At 41.2% G+C, this 21,562-nt stretch overlaps 1 protein-coding gene across 1 annotated transcript in view; it reads left to right on the plus strand.

Moving 5' to 3' along the window:
• PPM1D (protein phosphatase, Mg2+/Mn2+ dependent 1D) overlaps positions 1-21,562 on the plus strand; it is a 63,592-nt gene that overhangs the window by 20,964 nt on the left and 21,066 nt on the right. The window contains exons 2-4 of the mRNA XM_049771723.1: positions 1,682-1,910; positions 9,521-9,645; positions 18,704-18,894. Of these exons, the coding sequence (XP_049627680.1) occupies positions 1,682-1,910; positions 9,521-9,645; positions 18,704-18,894 (545 nt within the window). The remainder of the gene's footprint in view (positions 1-1,681; positions 1,911-9,520; positions 9,646-18,703; positions 18,895-21,562) is intronic.

A 21,562-nucleotide genomic window follows, 5' to 3' on the forward strand; every position in this document is an offset into this window, starting at 1 on the left:
GTCACTGGGTGTGGCCCAAAAACAAAAAAAAAAAAAAAAGAAAGAAAAAAAATCTCAGAACAATGTTAGCATTGTGAAAATTAAGGAAGGTGATCACGCCTAGCTGTCTTGGGAACTGTGTGTGTGTGTGTGTGTGTGCGCGCGCGCGCGTGCGCGTGCGTGTGTGTATGTGTGTGTGCGCGCGTGTATGTGTGTGTGCACGTGTGTGTGTCCTAGGTATCAGCTCCAATCAACTGTCTTGGGAAGTTGTGTGTGTGTGTGTGTTAGATGTGTCAATTTTCTTAAGAGTGACATTTCACTCATCCACTTTTTTATTTATTGGAATCTTTGTTTTTGCTTTTTTTTTTTTTTTGGTTTTTGGTTTTTGGGCCACACCCGTTTGACGCTCAGGGGTTACTCCTGGCTATGCACTCAGATATCGCCCCTGGCTTGGGGGACCATATGGGACACGGGGGAATCGAACCTCGGTCTGTCCTACGCTAACGCTTGCAAGGCAGACACCTTACCTCTAGCGCCACCTTCCCAGCCCCTTGTTTTTGCTTTTGGGGTTATATATGTCTATCCTCAAGGGTTACTCCTGGCTCTGCTCTCAGGAATTATACTAGAAGTGCGCGCGCGTGTGTGTGTGTGTGTGTGTGTGTGTGTGTGTGTGTGTGTGTGTGTTTGTATATGTGTGAGTCATATGAGATCCTAGAGATCAAACCTGATCTACCGCATGCAAGGCAAGTGCCCTACCTGTTGTACTATCATTCATAGGAATTTTTGGCCCTATTAATCAGAAATTTGCTTTTGTATTTATTTGGGTCACACATAGTTTTGCTCAGGGATTACTTCTGAATTCTACACTTAGGAATCACTCTTGGTGGGGCCCCATGGGACCGTATGAGATGCTGGGGATACTACCATGTTCATGTTTGGCTGCATGCAAGGCCAGCATCCTACATACTGCACTATCACTCTGGCCCCATCTATTAGAATTTTTAATAAGTTAATTGGATGGTATGGATTTTATAATTATGTATAGTGACTGCCATTGCAAGATATTTGAGTTATTTTGAGCAAGTTATTTTATTTTTGCTTTTTTTGTGTGTGTGTGTTTTGGACCACACCAGATGGTAGTGCTTGGCTTATTGCTATCTGTACTCAGGGGGTGTGCAAGGTGGGAGAACAAGCCAAGACCTCCTACATGCAAAGTCTGAGCTCATCCATTGTTGATTAATCATGTGTTTGGACTAGAGCACATGCAACCACTTGGAAACACAGGCTTTGATCTCTAATATTACATCAGCCCTGAGCACCACCAGGATGATTGTGATAACAGTAAGAATGTTTCTTTGGGAACCAGAAAGTACAGTGGGTAAGGTGCTCCTTTGCATGTGGCTGACCTGAGTTTAATCCCTGACACTGAATTGGTCTCCTGAGAATCCACAGGAGTAATCACTCCCCCAACCCCCCCAAAAAAAGAGTGTTTCTTGGGCTAGTGATGTGGCTCAGCAGTAAAGCACTTGCCTTTTATTTTTGAAGCTCTCTGTTCAATCCCAGGTACCACAGAAGGGTGCTGGCAATGCTTTTTATTTCCTATGCTAATTCAGATTTTAATTTGCTATGTTCTCATTTGTAAACTAAACTCGCATTAATGTTTTTACGTGAAGTCTAAAATATCTTATTTTTTTTATTACAGCGGAATGGCCAAAGACTATGACAGGTCTTCCCAGCACATCAGGGACAACTGCCAGTGTGGTCATCATACGAGGTATGAAGATGTATGTAGCTCACGTGGGTGACTCAGGAGTGGTTCTTGGAATTCAGGATGACCCAAAGGATGATTTTATCAGAGCTGTGGAGGTCACACAGGATCATAAGCCAGAACATCCCAAGGAAAGGGAACGAATCGAAGGACTTGGTGGGAGGTAATCATACTATTTGTCTTTCCTCTCTTGATTTTGTTTATCTCTCTTCTGCTTTACTAATCGTATTAACCTATTTCTCCCCTTAGTTAAATTATTTATTCAAGATTAGAGACTTTAGTTTGCCTGATAAGAAGTATTGTGCATTTATGCTTATCCTTTTGAATTGATTTTCTGAGGTATTCAGCGACTTTTTAGTAGACTTGAGAAGAATTTATTGAAGCACTCCTAAAAAGTCTACTGACAACCATAATTTTTTTGAATCTTGACATAGATTTTAGAGTTTTAGAGTGGAGTTGTTGGAATCTGGCTTTGGAAAAGAATTCTTGGTTGATTTTGATTTTTGTGAGATTTTTTTTTTAAATTTGATTTCTAACAATCAATCAATCAATAAAAAATGTAAAAAAAAAGGGGGGGGCGGAGAGATAACTCAGCGGCTATCTTGCATGCTCCTGTTCGATTCCCAGCATCCCATGTGGTTCCCCCAGCTTGCCAAAGGCTATTTCTGAGTGCAGAAGCCAGGAGTAAAACCTGAGCACCATTGGGGATGGCCCAAAAACCAGTCAATAATCAATCAATAAAAATTTCTAAAAAATTTTTGATTTCTGGGGCTGGAGTGATAGTACAGTGATAAGACGTTTGCCTTGCATGCAGAAGGACAATGGTTCGAATCCCGGCATCCCTTATTGGTCCCCCGAGCCTGCCAGGGGTGATTTCTGAGCGTAGAGCCAGGCGTAGTCCCTGAGCGCTGCCGGGTATGACCCAAAAAACTAAAAAAAAAAAAAAAAATTTTTTTTATTTCTAAAATATGTCCTACAAGCTTGGTTTCCTTCTCTGTTTCAAAATATTGTCTTAGTGTGTAGAAAACTTGGAAATTATAAACTGAAATCAACTTCATAATAATTTCTTATTTAAAAAAAATAGGGCCTGGAACCCTGACCTTACACACGCTAACCTAGGATGGACATCAGTTCGATCCCCTGGCATTCCATGTGGTCCTCTAAGGCAGGAGCGATTTCTGAGCGAATAGTCAGGAGTAACCCCTGAGCGTCACTGGCTGTGGCCCAAAAACTACAAAAAAAAAAAAGAAATTACCCCTGGCAAGCTGATTGAACTAGGGTCAGCTGCGTACAAGGCAAATAAATACCTTACCTTACTGTACTTAGGGTTCCAGGCCCTATTTTTTTCTTTTTTTTTTTTTTTTTTTTTTTTTTTTTTTTTTTTTGTGGTTTTTTTTTGGGTCACACCCGGCAGTGCTCAGGGGCCACTTCTGGCTCCATGCTCAGAAATTGCTCCCGGCAGGCACGGGGGACCATATGGGACGCCGGGATTCGAACCGATGACCTCCTGCATGAAAGGCAAACGCCTTACCTCCATGCTATCTCTCCGGCCCCTATTTTTTTCTTTTTTAGAAAAAATAATTAGCCGAAGAAAAGAATGTCCGATGCATCCTCTTTAAAAAAAAAAAGAAGAAAATAACTCAATGGTTTCAGTGCCTATAGAAGCATGTTGCTTGCTAGAGGCCTGGTTCAGTCCTTAGCACCACATGAAAGTTTCCCAAAGACTGCAGGAAATGTTTTCTGAGCATGTAGTTGGAGGTAGCACCTGAGAGTGCCTGAGAGCAGCCCACAAACTGAAGAAGAAAAATGGTAGCAATATGGGGGCTAGGCAAGAGAGTACAAGGATAAAGGTTAAAATATTTGTCTTGTGTGGGGGATAGCCTCCTAAGACAGTGCTCTTGGGACCTTCCACACTACTAGCCTGTTTGGGCCACCTATATGGGTCCGATTGTGTATTGCTTAGGCTAGTGATGCGGTGCTATTTAGGACAGTGCTGCTGGGAGTCATCAAGACTATCCCAAGAGTACTTGATTGCCACCAAGGTCACACCTTGTGATGCTTGAAAGCCCCCAAAGCTATACCTAGTAGTGTTCTGAAGTTTTTCCTGTCCTGGAGATCAAACTTGGGTCCTGGTATATGTAAGGCATGTATTTTGGCTATTTGAGCTATCACTTTACTTACTAAGATTACTAATGAAATAATTATGTATCTACACACACACATTCGCATATACAGATACATGTTTTGGGACCAGACCCAACTTTGCTCTGTGGTTACTACTCCTGATTCTGAACTCAGGTGTCATTCTTGGTAGGGTTCGTCCTGAACACTATTTGGGGTGCTGGGGATCAAACCCAGGTCAGCTACATGCAAGGCAAGTGCCCTACCCACTATACTATGCTTCAGCTCCTATTACTAATCTTTTATTATTATTATTATTATTAATCTTTAAAAAAAAACATTTTTGGAACCAGGGTGTAACTTGACTTGCTTTTGTGAGGCCCTGGGTTTAATTCCCTCTTCCCCTCCTCTCCAAAATATTTTGTGACTATTCTTTTACTATGTATTTAACGTTTATTTTCTTTTAATTATTTTTTTAGAGTTTGTTTTTTTGTCTTCAGTGGTAAAATGCCATCTGGGCAATAGGACAAATGCTCTTTGGCATTTAGGAGCAGGTGCCTTTGTACAAATTGAGGTTTATTATGTTATTTCCTCTTCTCTATGTCTCACCCTAGGCAACTGGCCAGTGCTCTGTTTTTTAAGCCTTCTGTTGCTGCTCAGTAAGCTTTCTGCATATCAGGCTGTTCCCTTTTTGTTTGCTTTTTAATTGTACAGGACAACAGCTGGGAATGTAATAAAGGCATCATCTTTTATAATACTTCATTGTTTTTTGATACTTGGGTTTAAAATTGTTTTTTAACTAGTATCATTATTTTGACTTTGACCCACAAAAACAAACTCATAATATCATTGAATATTGAATATTGAGAACTGAGAGTTCTCAGTAAATTTATATGGAAGCATTTTGGTTACAGCTATAACAAAACCATCCTTTTAGAAAAGAATAATGTAATTTAATGTGGCTGATATTTTTCCTGTAACTCTAAGGTTTCATAGATTTTGCCTGTTTGCTTTAGGAAGATCAGCATTAAAGATAATGTAAAAGGGGCTAGTGTGATAGAATACAATGATTAAGGCATATGCCTTATCTGTGACTCATCTGTGGTTTGTTCCACAGTGTTATATGGTCCTCTGATTCTGATGTGGTCTAGGTAGTTTCCCAGCACCACATCTTAGGACTCCTGCATTCAGCTGTTCGTCCAGTTGGAGGACTAGCCCTTTTGAGCATTACTTGGAAAAGCCTCCCTCCACTCTCCGTCCCCCTACCAAAAGGAAAAAAAAAGAAAGAAAGCCCAGAATAATGCTCCAAGGGCTGGAGCTCTTGCCTGACATTGCACATCCTAAGATAAATGCCCTGCACCACTGCGGGGGAGGCCCAGATAACAGCAATAGCAAAAACCAACCAGAGTATCAAATCAAACTATCTCTCAAAGGGGTAGTAAATGAGAAACTTTTTAATTTTTCTATGTTAATATCTGTTAATATCCATGTTTCCTGAACATTCTGTACATATTTACTTCATCCCCCCCTTTATGATTTTTGGGCCACTCTGTGATGCTCAGGAATTACTCCTGGCTATGTGCTCAGAAATCGCTCTTGCCTTGGGGGACCATATAGGACACCAAGGGATCGAACCACAGTCTGTCCTAGGTTAGCAGGTGCAATGCAAATGCTCTACCGCCTGCACCACCGCTCTGGCCCCTCATTTCTCCCTTTTGCAGTTCAATAGAGTAGATGCATACTGCTATTTTTGTTTTGTTTTGTTTTGTTTTGGATCATACTTGGTGGCGCTCAAGGTAGTTATTCCTGGCTCTGTGCTCAGACATCACCTCTGGCAGGCTCGGGGAACCATATGGGATGCTGGGGTTCGAATCGCTGTCTATCCTGTGTTGGTTTCGTGCAAGGCAAATGCCTTATCGCTGTGCTATTGCTCCGGTCCCTATACACTGCTATTTAAATACAAAACTAAATCAATTTGCACTAGCACATTACAGTGCTCAGTGGTCACTAGTATTAGTGGCTACTGTATTGAACAAGAGCTGAGTAGACTTTTAATTAATTAATTAATTAATTAGTTTTTGGGTCACACCTGGCAGTGCTCAGGGTTACTCCTGGCTCTACGCTCAGAAATTGCTCCTGGCAGGCTTGGGGGACCATATGGGATGCCCTACCTCCATGCCGTCTCTCAAGCCCCTAGACTTTTAATTTTTGTAGAAAGTTTCATGAAACAGAGTTATTTAAATCTGACTTATTATTTTCAGGTTAGTTTCTCTTTTTTTTTTTTTTTTTGGTTTTTGGGCCACACCCTGTGACGCTCAGGGGTTACTCCTGGCTATGCGCTCAGAAGTTGCTCCTGGCTTCTTGGGGGACCATATGGGACGCTGGGGGATCGAACCGCGGTCCGTCCTAGGCTAGCGCAGGCAAGGCAGGCACCTTACCTCCAGCGCCACCGCCCGGCCCCCTTGTGTTTTTTTTTTTTTTTTTTGAGGTTAGTTTCTTTAGAAAGAAATTGAGTGTTATTCTTGTTTTCTAGACTATGAAAAATTGGTCTTTTTCTTATTTATGAATATAAATTGTCTTTATTTTGCTTCTCTCAGGACTTTTGCTTTATTTATTTATTTTTTTTTACTTTATTTATTGATTGCTTGGTTTTTGGGCCACACCCAGCAGGTGCTCAGGGGTTACTCCTGGCTCTGCACTCAGAAATCACTCTTGGCAGGCATGGAGGATCATAAGGAATGCCGGGAATCGAGCCGGATCCCTCCCGGTTTAGCTGCATGGAAGGCAAACATTCTATTGCTATGCTATCTCTCTGGCTCCATCTTTCTTCTTATTAACTCTTTTTTTTTTTTTTGTGGTTTTTGGGTCACACCCGGCAGTGCTCAGGGATTATTCCTGGCTCCAGGCTCAGAAATTGTTCCTGGCAGGCACAGGGGACCATATGGGACGCCGGGATTCGAACCGATGACCTCCTGCATGAAAGGCAAACGCCTTACCTCCATGCTATCTCTCCGGCCCCTCTTCTTATTAACTCTTAATATTTTCATTCTTTTGAAGTTACAGCACAAATAGAAAAGTAATGGAAAGTTTTAAAAAAATGTTGACTGTAATAGCACAGTGGAGTAGAGAATTTTGCATTGCCACAACTAATTAGGATTCTATTCCTGTATCCCATATATTCCCCTGAGCTCACCAGGAATAATTCTTGAGTGTAGAACTAGAAGTAACCCCTCAGCACTGCTGGGTGTGGCCCCAATACCAAAACAAAACAAAAATAAAATACTGACTGTTAGTGAGGCATAACCATTCCTTTGGAGATGGTACTACTATTATTTGTCTTGCATCTTTCTTATACTGAAGACGATTTAGTTTCAGGAACGAAATTCAGTGTTGATCAACTCCCCTGTCTAGGGAGACATGGGCTAGGGCAGTGGTCGGCAACCTTCGGCTCGCGAGCCACATGTGGCTCTTTACACTTTTAATTTGGCTCTTTTTTTTTTTTTTTTTTTTTTTTTGTGGTTTTTGGGTCACACCCGGCAGTGCTCAGGGGTTATTCCTGGCTCCAGGCTCAGAAATTGCTCCTGGCAGGCACGGGGGACCATATGGGGCACCAGGATTCGAACCGATGATCTCCTGCATGAAAGGCAAACGCCTTACCTCCATGCTATCTCTCCGGCCCCCAATTTGGCTCATTTGTGTGCCGCGCGGCTGCTCCAGGAGTCAGGACTCTGCTCCTTGTCTCTGTCAGTGCGCGCCCTGTGTGGCTCTCAAAATAAATTTCAATCGTGGTTTGGCCGAGATTTGGCTCAGTTGAAAAAAAAGGTTGCTGACCACTGGGCTAGGGAAATAGGGAAATAGAAATGACAGGTAGGGTGCTTGCATTTCAGACTGCTTATTTAGGTTTGATCCCCAGCACTCTATATGGTCCCCAAGCCCCAGCAGGTGTGTAAGGAGATGACATCATGCTATTCAGAGTCATCATAGTAAATTAATAAGATATTCATGTAACCTTATTATGTTACTAGCCTGCCATAGGTATGATAAAATTTTAGGTTAAAATAAAAGGTTTTTTTGGATACATGTGGTATCTGAGTGAGAAGATATTATCTTTTTTATTTTTGTTTTTGGTTTTTGGATCATTCCTGGCAACACTCAGGGGTCACTCCTGGCTCTATGCTCAAAAATCGCTCCTGGCAGGCTCAGGGGATCATATGGGATGCCAGGATTCGAACCAATAACCTTCTGCATGAAAGGCAAACGCCTTACCTCCATGCTATCTCTCCGGCTCCTAGAGAAGATATTATCTTAACATCTCAGCATCTTGGGCATGAACTTCTTGGTCATGCATATGTCTGTCAAATAGAACTTCTAAGGGAGGCTCATACTGACGAACTCTGCTTCTATTTCTCTCTTCTTCCTACATCCCCCTTTACAAATAGACTTCCAGAGAATCATTTTTGTTCATTTTTATTATTATTATTCAGACAGATTAGTTAAAGCAAATTTCGGGCCAGGAAGATGGCTCAAAGGACTGGATCATAATGCTGACATTTGGAAGCCCTGAGTGTGACTCCTGGACTTCTTGGTTTCCCAAGGACCCTGATGTGACTCTTGTGAGGAGTAGCACTCCTGGGTTAACACTGCTGGGTTAAAGCACTGCTTGGGAGGCCTCCTCAGAGAAATTTCACGGGATTATAATTAACTTAAAGGGCACTTCCTGTTTTCAGTCATACCAGGCATGGTTGAGGGAGATTATCTTTGTCTTTGTCTTTTCCTCACATACTGCCAGCACAGCAGTTGAACCCACACCCCATTAATGCCAGACACACATACTACCCCTTTGAACTGTCTCTTTGACTCTCTATTGATTTGTTTGGTTTTTCCAGAGTATATTAACTTTTATTATAAAAGCATAATTTAGTTGTCAATAAATAAGTCTTCTTTTGTGTATTAATAATTTCCTTTTATTGCTCAAAGAATTAACCAATATATTAGGTATTTTAGGGTATACTAAGTCCTCTGTGTGTTAATTACAGATTTCTGTTGCTCTGTTCTACATATCTAGGTGGATTTTCCTATTCTGAAACTTCCAAGTCAGTAACTCTAAAGCTACTCTCTTCTCAAAACCTAGTCTCACATTTTTAATTGCAGAGATATCTCCATAATTATTTCTTTTGAGATTTGTTTGAGGGCACCTGTGTGGGCTACACTGGAAGTTCTTGGGGTGATGCTCAGAGAAATATGTGGTGCTAAGTATTGAACTCTGGCTGCCACACTACATAGCTTTTCATTTCCAATTCCCTTTACCTCTGTTTAATTTTCTACTTGGTAACCTTTTTCTTCTTCTGCTAGACTGTTTTGTGAGTGTGTGAGCTGTTCATTTTTCTTCTCATTATTTCCATTCTGTTCTTTCTGGCCCACATAAAGTATTTCCATTCTGTTCTTTCTGGCCCATGTCAGTTGTCTCCAAATTCTCTTCCTTTTACTATTCCCTATTTTTCCTTCCTCTCTGAATAGAAAATTATTCATTGTTGTATCTGAAGTAAAGTAACTGTTTTTGTGATAATGTGATCTTCTGTATTATAATAACCTAACTACCTTTGTTGTCATTATAGTCATTTAAAGTGTTTGTGTGAATGCTATGTTTTTTAGTGTGATGAACAAGTCTGGAGTGAATCGAGTCGTTTGGAAACGACCTCGGCTAACTCACAATGGCCCTGTTAGAAGAAGCACAGTTATCGATCAAATTCCTTTTCTTGCAGTAGCAAGAGCACTTGGTAAGTAGAATTTACTTATACGAAATTATCTTGTTATTTTTACAACATATGGTGGTAAAGAGGATTTTTAATCTCTTTTTATCATTTTATTACCCCCCATCTTTTTTATCATTTTAATGATGCCATCAGCACATAATAGTATAAACAGGAAATCATATTACTTTAAAATCCAATTGATAGGAAGATAAAAGTATGAATTTCAATGCTACTTTTTTTGATCACCAGTCATGTTTAATGTTTTGATAATTACTAATTATCCTTAGATACGTATATGTACATCTTAGCCTGGTGTTACCATTCAAACTATTTTTAAGTGCCCTTCCTACTTCAGCCTTTATATTTATCTTGAGGCCTTCATGTCCACCTGGTTTGGAAAAGAAGGCTAAATACAGCTATAGAAATATTTGGGCTGGAGAGATTATACAGCAGATAAGGTGCTTACCTTGCACTCATGTTACCATGGCTAGATTCCTGATACTACATATGGCCTCAGAGTCCTGCTAGGAGTGAGTGATCTGAAGTTCAGAGCCAAGAGTAAGTCTTGCTCACAGCTGGGTGTGTCCTTCAGACAAAAACTTAAAAAAAAAAAAAAGATTGGGGCCAGAGTGATTTCTGCCAACCTGGTTTGATCCTAGGCATCCCATATGGCACCCTGAGTTTGCCAAAAGTAATTTATGAGTGCAGAGCCTGGAGTAACCCCTTAGCACTACCAGGTGTTGCCAGAAAAAGAAAAGAAAGAAAAAGGTGGGGTCGGATAGATAGCACAGTGGTAGGGCGTTTGCCTTGTACACGGCCAACCTAGGATGGACCTGGATTCTATTCCCAGCATCCCATATGGTCCCCTGAGCCTGCTGTGAGTGATTTCTGAGCAAAGAGCCAGGAGTAACCCTCGAGAGCTGCAGGATGTGACCTAAAAAAAACTCAAGGGGGTCTTACCTTGCATGTTCCAGTTTAACAGTTTAATTTCCTTCTAAGGAAATTAGAGAGGATCCAGAGAAATAGCTCAGTGAGTGCTTGCTGTGCTTTGTTTGTGGAAGCATGATCCTTTGAGAACTCTCAGGAACCAAATTGGATGTAGCCCTTATGTACCCCTGAGTGTAGCCTATAAACAGAAAGTAAAAGAAAATCCTCAGTGTCAGGTTCAAAGTAGGAGCCTAGGATTGATCCCCAGAACCAAAAAATTCCCCCCAAACAGACAATAGCTCCTGAGCACTGACATTAGGGCCAATAACTAAAAGAAAAAGAAAAAGCCAGAAAGAAGATACCCTTGGGAAATACCTGGGTTCTTGCCTTGCCCTTTATTCTTTTTTGTTTTGTTTTGTTTTGGGCCACACCCTTTGACACTCAGGGGCTACTCCTGGCTATGTGTTCAGAAATTACTCCTGGCTTGGGGGACCATCTGGGATGCTAGGGGATTGAACCACAGTTTGTCCTAGGTTAGCGTGTGCAAGCCAGACACCCTACCACCTGTGCCACCGTTCCAGCCCCTGCTCTTTATTGTTAAGCAGTACATTGGTACTAGATACTGCACGCGCGCTCTCTCCGGCTCCCTGTGTAGAGCTTCTAAGAAAAGAATTAGATATATTCTTTCTGCCTTAATATTGAAAGACTACGCATGTACTTGGGGAAACAGGCTATTAAAAAAGTAAACCTGGGGCTGGAGAGATAGCATGGAGGTAGAGTATCTGTCTTGCATGCAGAAGGATTTTGGTTCGAATCCCAATATCCTATATGGTCCCCTGAGCGCTGCCGGGTGTGAACCAAAAAAACAAAAACAAAAAAGTAAAAAAAGTAAAAAAAAAAAAAAAAGTAAATAATTATAGATTAGGAAATACTCTGAAAAAAAACTAGATCCTATGATAAAGAATAGAAAGTGGGAACTATTTTACATAGTATGATGGAAATGTTCTTTTTAAGAAGTATTCATTTGACTTAAGAACAAGATTCATTTTGTGGTTTTGTTTTGGTTTTGGTTTTTGGGTCACCCCGGCGGTGCTCAGGGGTTACTCCTGATTCTGTGCTCAGAAATCATTCCTGGCAGGAACAGGTGGTGGGGGACCATATGGGATGCTGGGATACAAACCACTGTCAGGCCTGGATCGGCTTCGTGCAAGGCAAATGCCCTATGGCTGTGCTATCTCTCTGGCCCCTGAAGAACAAGATTCTTTAGTTTGTTACTACTTGTTTGTTTCGCAGTGCCAAGGTCTTACATATTCAGGCAGCTACTCTACTACTGAAGTCCACTCTTATGCTTGTAAGAAGCTTTTTTAAGAAGTCAGTGGATAAATGGCCATAGACTTTATATTGGGAAATTATCAAAAGACTGGAATTAATGAGGTAGACATGGCACAGTATGACAGATACTTGCATTGTAGTCTAAGTATATTAGGAAGCATGCAGGATATTAAGGAGTTATATCTGATTTGCATTTGAAAAGATCATTGTATCTGACTATTGTACTATCTGTTAATCATTTGTGGTGATAAGAATCACATCTTCCCACACTTTGTGAAGCTATTAATTTATTAGTGTGGGAAATAGAAAATAAAAGACATGAGGAAAATACTTCTAAAAATATGCACTGTATATCACTGGTATTAAACAAAATGTTATGCTGAAGGAGTAGTGAATAGCATGTGACAGATTTGAAGAGTATGATCAAGGAGAATAAATAGTCTTTTAATTTTGGTAATGTGTGTATGAGAGGAAGTGTGTTTCTCCAGAGCAGTGCTCAGAGACCTGGGGGTGCCCTCTGACATTGTTTTGTTTTTTTTTTTTGGTTTTTGGGCCACACCCAACGGTGCTCAGGGGTTACTCCTGGCTGTCTGCTCAGAAATAGCTCCTGGCAGGCATGGGGGACCATATGGGACACCGGGATTCGAACCAACCACCTTTGGTCCTGGATCGGCTGCTTGCAAGGCAAACGCCGCTGTGCTATCTCTCCGGGGCCCCTCTGACATTGTTGATCTGGCTAGGCTAGTGGTTCAATGCAAGGACCCAAGGATGCAGTGCTGCCAGAATCTGAAGGTATTCTGGAGTCTCCAAGGCCACACCCAGTCGTGATGGAATTCCCCATGTAAAGTAACATAACAGTTTGTTAAAAAGATGCTGTTTGAGCCAAAGAACACCCCTCTTTCACCAGTGCAACATTTCCACCTCCAGTGCCCCCCACCTCCTTTCACCCCCACCCAACCATCTATTTTTAAAGCTTTTGAGAAGATATTGAAGAGTGAAAGAGGAAGTTTATACTATATTGGTTAAAAAAAAAAACCAGCCAAAATTCTTATATTCTAATTCCAATACTGTTATATTTTGTACAAACTTTGGCAGATGACTTATTTTGTGAGTTTTTTCATCTGTAAAGTGGAGTAATGAAATAATGAAAGTACACATTGTCCTCTCCTCCATATTCTGCTAATATTGAAACTAAGTCTAGCTTACCCTTAACTAGAGTGGAATTAAGCTCAACCTCCTTTACAAAGAACATTGAGAAATTGTATGTATTGGGACTGGAGAGATAGCACATCGGTAGGGCATTTGCCTTGCATGCAGCAGATCTGGAAGGGACCCAGTTTGATTCCCGGCATCCCATATGGTCCCCAGCCTGCCAGGGGTGATTTCTGAGCTCAGGAGTAATCCCTGAGCGTTGCCGGGTATGACCCCAAAACCAATTAAATCAATAAATAAAGTTTAAAAAAAAAAGAAATTGTATGTATGTATTAAAACCATAGTCTTGCTTCATGTTTTTTTTTGGTGGGGGGGGGGAGTCCACACCCGGCGGTGCTTAGGGGTTATTCCTGGCAGGCTTGGGGTCCATATGGGATGCCGGTAATCAAACCCAGGTTCATCCTGGGTCAGCCACGTGCAAGGCAAACGCCCTACCGCTGTGCTATTGCTCCAGCCTCTTGCTTAATGCTTAATAGTTCATTCACTAAATAATAAGTGCTTGCTACATGTCAGATATATTTCTAAGTCTGAGCTTTCTAGAATGAGGAAAGCACAGACTAAGATAATAGTATATTGTATAATTCAGTGAAAAGTGCTACCAACATTTTGAATACGATAATCAGAAACCTGAAAAGTTGTAATTTTTGTAAAGGAAATGGGGCATTTGAATTTGTGTGTGTGTGTGTTAAGAGAACAGAGAGAATGACAATGTATATATCTATAACAAATTATTGAATGATAGATTTAGGGACAAAGGGGAGGGGCTAGAGCCACACCCGGATGCTCAAGTACTGTTAATGGTTCCTTGCTCAGGAACCATATGTTTTATACTGGGGATCAAATTGGGGTAGAGTATATAGACTATGTAAGTGCCTAGGTTTGATCCCCAGACCCCATATAGTCCCCAAGTACTGCCACAACTGAGCCTTGAGCACTGCAGGGTGTGGCCCAAAAACAAATGAGAAAAGTTTTTAAATTCCTTTAGATTTGAATTCTAAGTTTAAAAAAAAAGTGGGGCTGAAGCAGTAGCACAGTGGGTAGCCTTGCATGCAGCCAATCTGGGTTTGATCCCTGTCATCTCATATGTTTTTCAGAGCCTCCTAGGAGTAATATTTGAAAATAGAGCCAGGAGTAACCCCTGAGCACTGCCCTGTGTTTCTTAACCCTCCAATACCCCCCCCAAAGCTTTTGTCATATTATTTTTCTAGTCATTATGAGGAATCTTAAGGGAAATTTTTTTAAGGGCTGGGAAGATGGTTGAAACCTATTCATGTTCTGCATGCTGGCGGCCTATGTTTGATTTGATCATCACATATCATTGAACCAGGAATAGTGTCTAAGCATTGATAGATATAAGCCAAAAAATAAAAACTTTATTTAAAAAAACCTCATAAAACTATGTTCTAGTGTTTAAGTTTAACTTGTTGCACGATAATCCTTATTAACTGATCCATAATAAATTAAATAATGGTAGTGTTTATCAGTCTTAAGAGTTTATCGTCATTTTTCTTACCTTTTGGGAGGAAGGAGAGTTAACAAAATTGGTGCCATCTACTCAAGTACAATGTGGCAATGGTGCTGTCTAGTGGCAGCCTATTGGAATCACAAGTGTATTGTAGATGATTTATTCACAGAGGATTATTTTAGGACATAGTGATGTAGGGTCATTACTCAGAAATTGCTCCAGGTAGTGTGTCAGGGTACCAAGCGGTGCCAGGGATGAATGATCCTTTGTCTCTAGCATACAAAACATATACTCCACTTGAATGAAATTAATTATTGAATGCAGTATATCCCATACACATGGTCTTTGCCCTCATGAAAGTGTCCAGTTTAGAGAATGGATGAGAGGTTTTCATCAAATGATAACAAAAAACCAGCAACTTCTTTTATGGGATGTGGTGTCACAGCCAACAATGTTCAGGGGTTACTCATGGCTCTTCACTTAGGATCACTCCTGGCAGGACTCAGGGGACCATATAGGATGCCAGGGATTGAGCCCAGGTCAGATATGTGCAAGGCAAGTGCCTTACTCACTGTAGATTATCTCTCTGGCCTCAAAACAGCAACATTTTTTTTTAAAAGTACCTTTGTATGTACTATTGAGAACTTAAGTCGAGTGTGAAAAAAAAGTAAAATATGGGAGAGGCTGAGGATATAGTTTAGTGGTTCATGTTTTCCCTGTGTGAGACTCTAGGTTCCAACCCTAGAAGTGAGAGATAAAAAAGTTTTATATAAAAGAAAGCAAATAATTCAGTGCATATTCTCAAAGTTATGTAACTATCACTATGTAATTAATGAATTAAAAAGTTCACAAGATTCAGATTCAGCATATCTAGTTACATCTTGGTATACTAGAAACAAAGAGTTCAGAAGTGTTTTGGTGCAGGCAGGTTCCAGGGCATCATACTCTTTTGGTTGCAGTACAGAACTTTGCTGCCCGACTTGTGGCACCAGGTGATCACTTAGTAGTACTAGGGTCTCACATGTGCAAGGCTCTACCTCTGAGCCACATTTTCTTGTCCAAAGTAAGTATCCTTTATAACCACTTTATATACTTATATATCCTTTATATACCGCTTTATATCCTGCTGCATATAAAATAAAATAAAGTTATCATAAAGAATTTTTATGGGGCCGGAGCAGTGGCGCTAGAGGTAAGGCATCTGCCTTGCAAGTGCTAGTCTAGGACAGACCGGTTCAATCCCCTGGTGTCCCATATGGTCCCCCCAAGCCAGGGGCGATTTCTGAGCACATAGCCAGGAGTAAGTAACCCCTGAGTGTCAAACGGGTGTGACTCTCCCAAAAAACAACCCCCCCCCCCAAAAAAAAGAATTGTTATGCCCCAAACCATAAAACTAATCAAGAAATCGAAAGAAGACCTAGGTGATTCAGGTGAATGTTCTTGATTGGGTTAATAGGTTTTAAAAAGATGGCATTTCTCTACAAAATCATCTGTTATGTTAACTGTAGTCTCAGTCAAAGCTCAGGGCTTCAGAGATTTAAATTGGGAAAGCTGAGCTCTTCTAGAAAAACTCTGAGAGAGGGCTTTCCAAGCAATGCCTTGGAGCTCAGGCTCACCCGCAATTCTCAGCCATGGCCTCAATGCATGGTCCTGAGGATGCAGTACTGGTTGAGGTATCAGGGTCTACTCCAGTGATGTTGGAAGCCTGCCAGGATAAATCTGGTAATGATTGGGGAACCATGGGTACTGGGCATTGAGCCCAGGCCCAACACATGCTGGGCATTTACCTTAAAAATATGATGGGCATATTACTCCCAGCTCCACTAAATAAATTACTCCTGACAGGTTCAGGGTATCATGTGGGATGCTGGAGATTGAACTTGGGTCAGCTGCATGCAAGGCAACTGACCTACCCACTGTGCTGTCTCTCCAGCCCATATGTATATATAGAGAGAAGACATACCTTGAAGAATGTGTAAGATCAGTGGTTAGTCTGTTCTTATAATTGCTTCCCTGAGTGAAGAGATGGGAAGATATATCTTTCATTATATGCTATTGTATGCCATGTGAAACATTAAAATATTGTCAGGGCTGGGGAAATGGCTTCGTGAGCTGAAGCATATGCTTTGATGTAGGAGTTCCAGGTTTGATCTCTGGCACCATATGGTCCCTTGAGCACTGCCAAGCATTCCCTGAGCGCTGCCAGGTGTGGCCCAAAAACAAACAAAAGACTACAAAATGGTCCTTTATTTATCCCAAGAATGTTCCTTTTTGCTGTGTTGGGACCATACCCAGAGGTGCTCAGAATTTGCTCCTGACTCTGCACTCAGGAGACGTTCCTTTTGGGGCAGGATCATATGGGATGCCAGGGATCAAACCCATGTCAGCCACGTGCAAGACAAGCAACTTGACTTACTTGCTGTACTATCTATCTCCACCACCTAGAATGTTCTTAATTTCTGGCAGTTGTCTATACTCTTTGATGTAGTTTATTGATTTAGGAGTTAACAGTGCTTTTCATATAGTCACCAAGATTCATTCTCATAGAACTAAATTCTCATCTTAAGTTTTCACACTCACTTTGGTTAATTTAATTTTTTTTCATTTGGTGGTTTTTGGTCTATACCTGGTAGATTCAGGGTCTTAATGGTGGCTGCTCTATAACCCTGGTTTACTTTTGGGGACCAATATGTAATGCTGGGCATCAAACAAAGGTCAGAAAAGGATACAGGACAAATGCCTTAACCCCTATCCAATCTTTCTAGCCCTCCCTTGCTTTTTTGAGTTTTTTTGTTGGTTTGGTTTTGTGGCCACACCAGTGATGCTCAGGGCTTTTTCCTGGCTCTGCTCAGGGATCACATTTGGCAACTGCTGTACTATTACTCTATCCTTTCCCTTGGTTCGTTTTTCTCCTTTGCTTCTTTCTGTACATCTAGAATCTCTTGTCAAATGAAAATCTGTAATAGTCATTTGGGGATTTTGATTGGCCTTATTGTTTTTTTTTTTTTTTTTTTTTTTTTGGTTTTTGGGCCACACCCGGTGGTGCTCAGGGGTTACTCCTGGCTGTCTGCTCAGAAATAGCTCCTGGCAGGCACGGGGGACCATATGGGACACCGGGATTCGAACCAACCACCTTTGGTCCTGGATCGGCTGCTTGCAAGGCAAACGCCGCTGTGCTATCTCTCCGGGCCCTTGATTGGCCTTATATATTACCAGCTATTTGTAGAAAAATTTATATCCTAATTTTCTATGATTAAATTTTTTATTTTCTTAGTTTTTGTAATGTTTGTCAAATCTTTATAAATAACCTATACATCTTTTGTTAATTTTTTTTTCTTTTGGGGGTTCACATCTGGTGACACTCGGGTTACTCCTGGCTATGTGCTCAGAAATTGTTCCTGGCTTGGGGGACCAGATTGGACACCTCCATACCACTGTGCTATCTCTCCGGCCCCAGTTAATTTTTTCCTAAGTACCTTAAAAGTGGATTTTTTTTTCCTATTTCATTGTATAGAAATTTTAGGACCGACTTTGATATATTAAGTTTGTATTTAACAATCTCGCCAAGCATTTCTACTTTGATCACTTAATATCTATAGCTTCCCATGTTAAGATAAAATTATTCAAAATAATAGTAATTCTCTTTACTTTTTTTTTTTATTTTTTTTTTTGGTTTTTGGGCCACACCCGGCAGTGCTCAGGGATTAGGTACTCCTGGCTGTCTGCTCAGAAATAGCTCCTGGCAGGCACGGAGGACCATATGGAACACCGGGATTCGAACCAACCACCTTTGGTCCTGGATCGGCTGCTTGCAAGGCAAACGCCGCTGTGCTATCTCTCCGGGCCCTAATTCTCTTTACTATTTTATATTTTCATATCGACTTATTTTAATCTTAACTGTATGGAAAAAAACTTGTTAAATATTGGAAGAGAATTCATGATAGAAATTCACTTATCCGGTTAGGTAAGTGATCTTTTAAATCTAGTTTGCTGGAAAAATGTTCCTTTTAAAAATCATTGATTGATTTGTTATAAAATTCTTTGCTACATTTGTTGAATTGAACATGTTGATTTTTCTCCTTTAATCTGTTGATGTAATACTGCTAGCTTGGAAATAATGCTTTCTACTTCTATTCTCTGTGCCAGGTGATTTGTGGAGCTATGATTTCTTCAGTGGTGAGTTTGTGGTATCACCTGAGCCAGACACGAGTGTCCACATTCTTGACCCTCAAAAGCACAAGTATATTATCTTGGGGAGTGATGGACTTTGGAATATGATTCCACCTCAGGATGCCATCTCTATGTGCCAGGACCAAGAGGAGAAAAAATACCTAATGGTGAGTCATTTAATAATTTGATATTAGGCTGGAATACATGTTTTGCATATATGTTAGGTATCCCTAGCACTTCATGGTCTCCCAACCACTTCTGGGGAGGACCTACAACCCCCCCAATAAAATATTATATTATTGTGTAAACATTGTTCTAGTTTTTTTTTGGGGGGGGGTGTTTGGGCTATACCCGGTGGTGCTCAGGGGTTACTCCTGGCTGGCTGCTCAGGAATAGCTCCTGGCAGGCACGGGGGACCATATGGGACGCCAGGATTTGAACCAACCACCTTTGGTCCTGTGATGGCTGCTTGCAAGGCAAACACCACTGTGCTATCTCTCCGCCCCCCCCCTTTTTGGGAGTATTTCTTTTTCAGGGATTTTAGATATGAACTAAGAATGTTTCTCTTGAGTAAATTTTTATGTGCCCCTGGCCTTAAAAGTAGATTTTAAGAGGCCGGAGAGATAGCCTGGAGGTAGGGCATTTGCCTTACATCCAGAAGGATGGTGGTTCGAATCCTGGCATCCCATATGGTCCCCTGTGCCTGTCAGGGGTGATTTCTGAGCACAGAGCCAGGAGTAACCTCTGAGTACTGCTGGATATGACCCAAACACCAAAAAAAAAAAAAAACCAAGATTTTAAAACAGACTTTGTGAGACCATAGCAATAGTGCAGTCAGGAGGGTGCTTGATTTGCACACAGCCAACCTATGTTCTATCCCTGGCATCTTATATGATCTCTGGGACTCTGCCATTTCTGAGCACCACCAGTTGGGCCAAAAAAACAAACAAAAAACCCCAAAAGATTTTGTAGTTTGTTGAGAGAATGAAAATAGGTAAATGAAACTAGATAAAACACAAAACTGGATTCATTATGAACAGTCCTCGAGCTACTGATGAAATCTTGCTAAGTTTTTTCTTTTTAATTTAGATGCATGAACTGAAGTTTAGGCTTTTGGAGTGTGTGAAACGTGAGAGCCCCCCTGCCTTCTTGTACTATAACCCCGACCCTTTAATGTTTTTTTTTCACTGTTTCATTCCATCATTGGCTGATTTATATTTATGTTTTTCTTTCCATTTTGGAGCTATTAAAATCAGAACATTTATGTATCTTGGTGAGCATAAATTTCAGTTATCCTGGAGGGGTTATAGCTCAGTGAAAGAATGTTTGCAGTTCTCTTAGTATTTATACTCAGGTTGTTTTAGCTGTGAAATCCCTTAGTCTTTTGTTGTTGTTGTTGTTTTCTTTTTTTGGTTTTTGGGTCACACCCGGCAGCACTCAGGGGTCCCTCCTGGCTCTACGCTCAGAAATCGATCCTGGCAGGCTTGGAGGACCATGTGGGATGCCGGGATTAGAACCACCATCCTGCAGGCAAGGCAAATGCCTTACCTCCATGCTATCTCTCCAGCCCCGAATAAGAATATTTTTATCTTTTTTGTTTGTTTGTTTGTTTTTGGGTCAGACCCGGCTGCGCTCATGGGTTACTCCTGGCTCTACGCTCAGAAATTGCCCCTAGCAGGCTCAGGGGACCATCTGGGATGCCAGGATTCAAACCACTGTCCTTCTGCATGCAAGGCAAACGCCCTACTTACATGCTATCTCTCCGGCCCTATTTCTTTTTCTAATCACCATGAATTACAAACATCCATACAGAATATAAAAAAATTGTTTGGTCTTACGGTAACTCTGTTACCTATTTTTTATTTTAGTCAAATGCACATCTAGAAACCAAGCAATTGGAAAAATCTTTCTTTAGTTTGTGTTTACTTGAAAATTAATATTCTTTTGTTTGTTTGTTTTTGAGGCATACCTAACAGCGCTCAGAGAGCTCTTGGCTCTGTGCTCAGAAATCGTTCCTGGCAGACTCGAGGACCATCTGAGATGCTGGGGATTGAATCTGGGTCTGTCCCAGGTTGGCCGTGTGCAAGGCAAATACCCTACCCACTGTGTTATCACTGCAGCCCCCCCAAATTAATATTCTTGATGTTAGAGAGATAATACAAAATTTAAAGCTCTGCCCTGCACACTCCTGACCCAGGTTCCATCCTTAGTAGTGCCGGGAGTAATTCCTAAGTGCAGAGCCAGGAATAATCACATAGCATCACAGAGTGTGACCCAAAAATGCAGAGAGAAAAGGAAAATGGGGTCCCGGGGAGAGATAATATGGATAAGAGCAAGGGTTTTCTTTTTTGGGGGGGGGGAGGGGTTCACACCTGGTGGCGCTCAAGGAGTTACTCCTGGCTCTGCACTCAAAAGTTGCTCCTGGCAGGCTCAGGGGATCATATGGGATCCAGGATTCGAACCCGGGTCCGTCCTGTGTTGGCTGCATGCAAGCCAAAGTCTCATTATGTGCCTGCCCCAAGGGTTTTTTTTTTAAATATAATTATCATGTTTTATAAGTGGCCCTCAAGGATAGAGGATTTCAGTTGAAATGATGACATTTATAGATGGGAAGCAGTAATGGAAGTATTTTATGAGTCAGGAAGAGTAGTGAAATCTTAAAGAAAATGGGATTACACCGTTGTTAACTTGAAAAGATAATGGTCTTGAAATGATTTTATATTATTAAGATAAAAAATTGACAGTACGGGCCAGAGTGATAGCATTACAGTAGGGCATTTGCCTTGCACATAGCAGACCCCGAATGGACTCAAGTTCGATTCCTGGCATCCCATA

This window comes from Suncus etruscus, chromosome 1 (assembly GCF_024139225.1).
Source record: "Suncus etruscus isolate mSunEtr1 chromosome 1, mSunEtr1.pri.cur, whole genome shotgun sequence".
NCBI lineage: Eukaryota > Metazoa > Chordata > Mammalia > Eulipotyphla > Soricidae > Suncus > Suncus etruscus.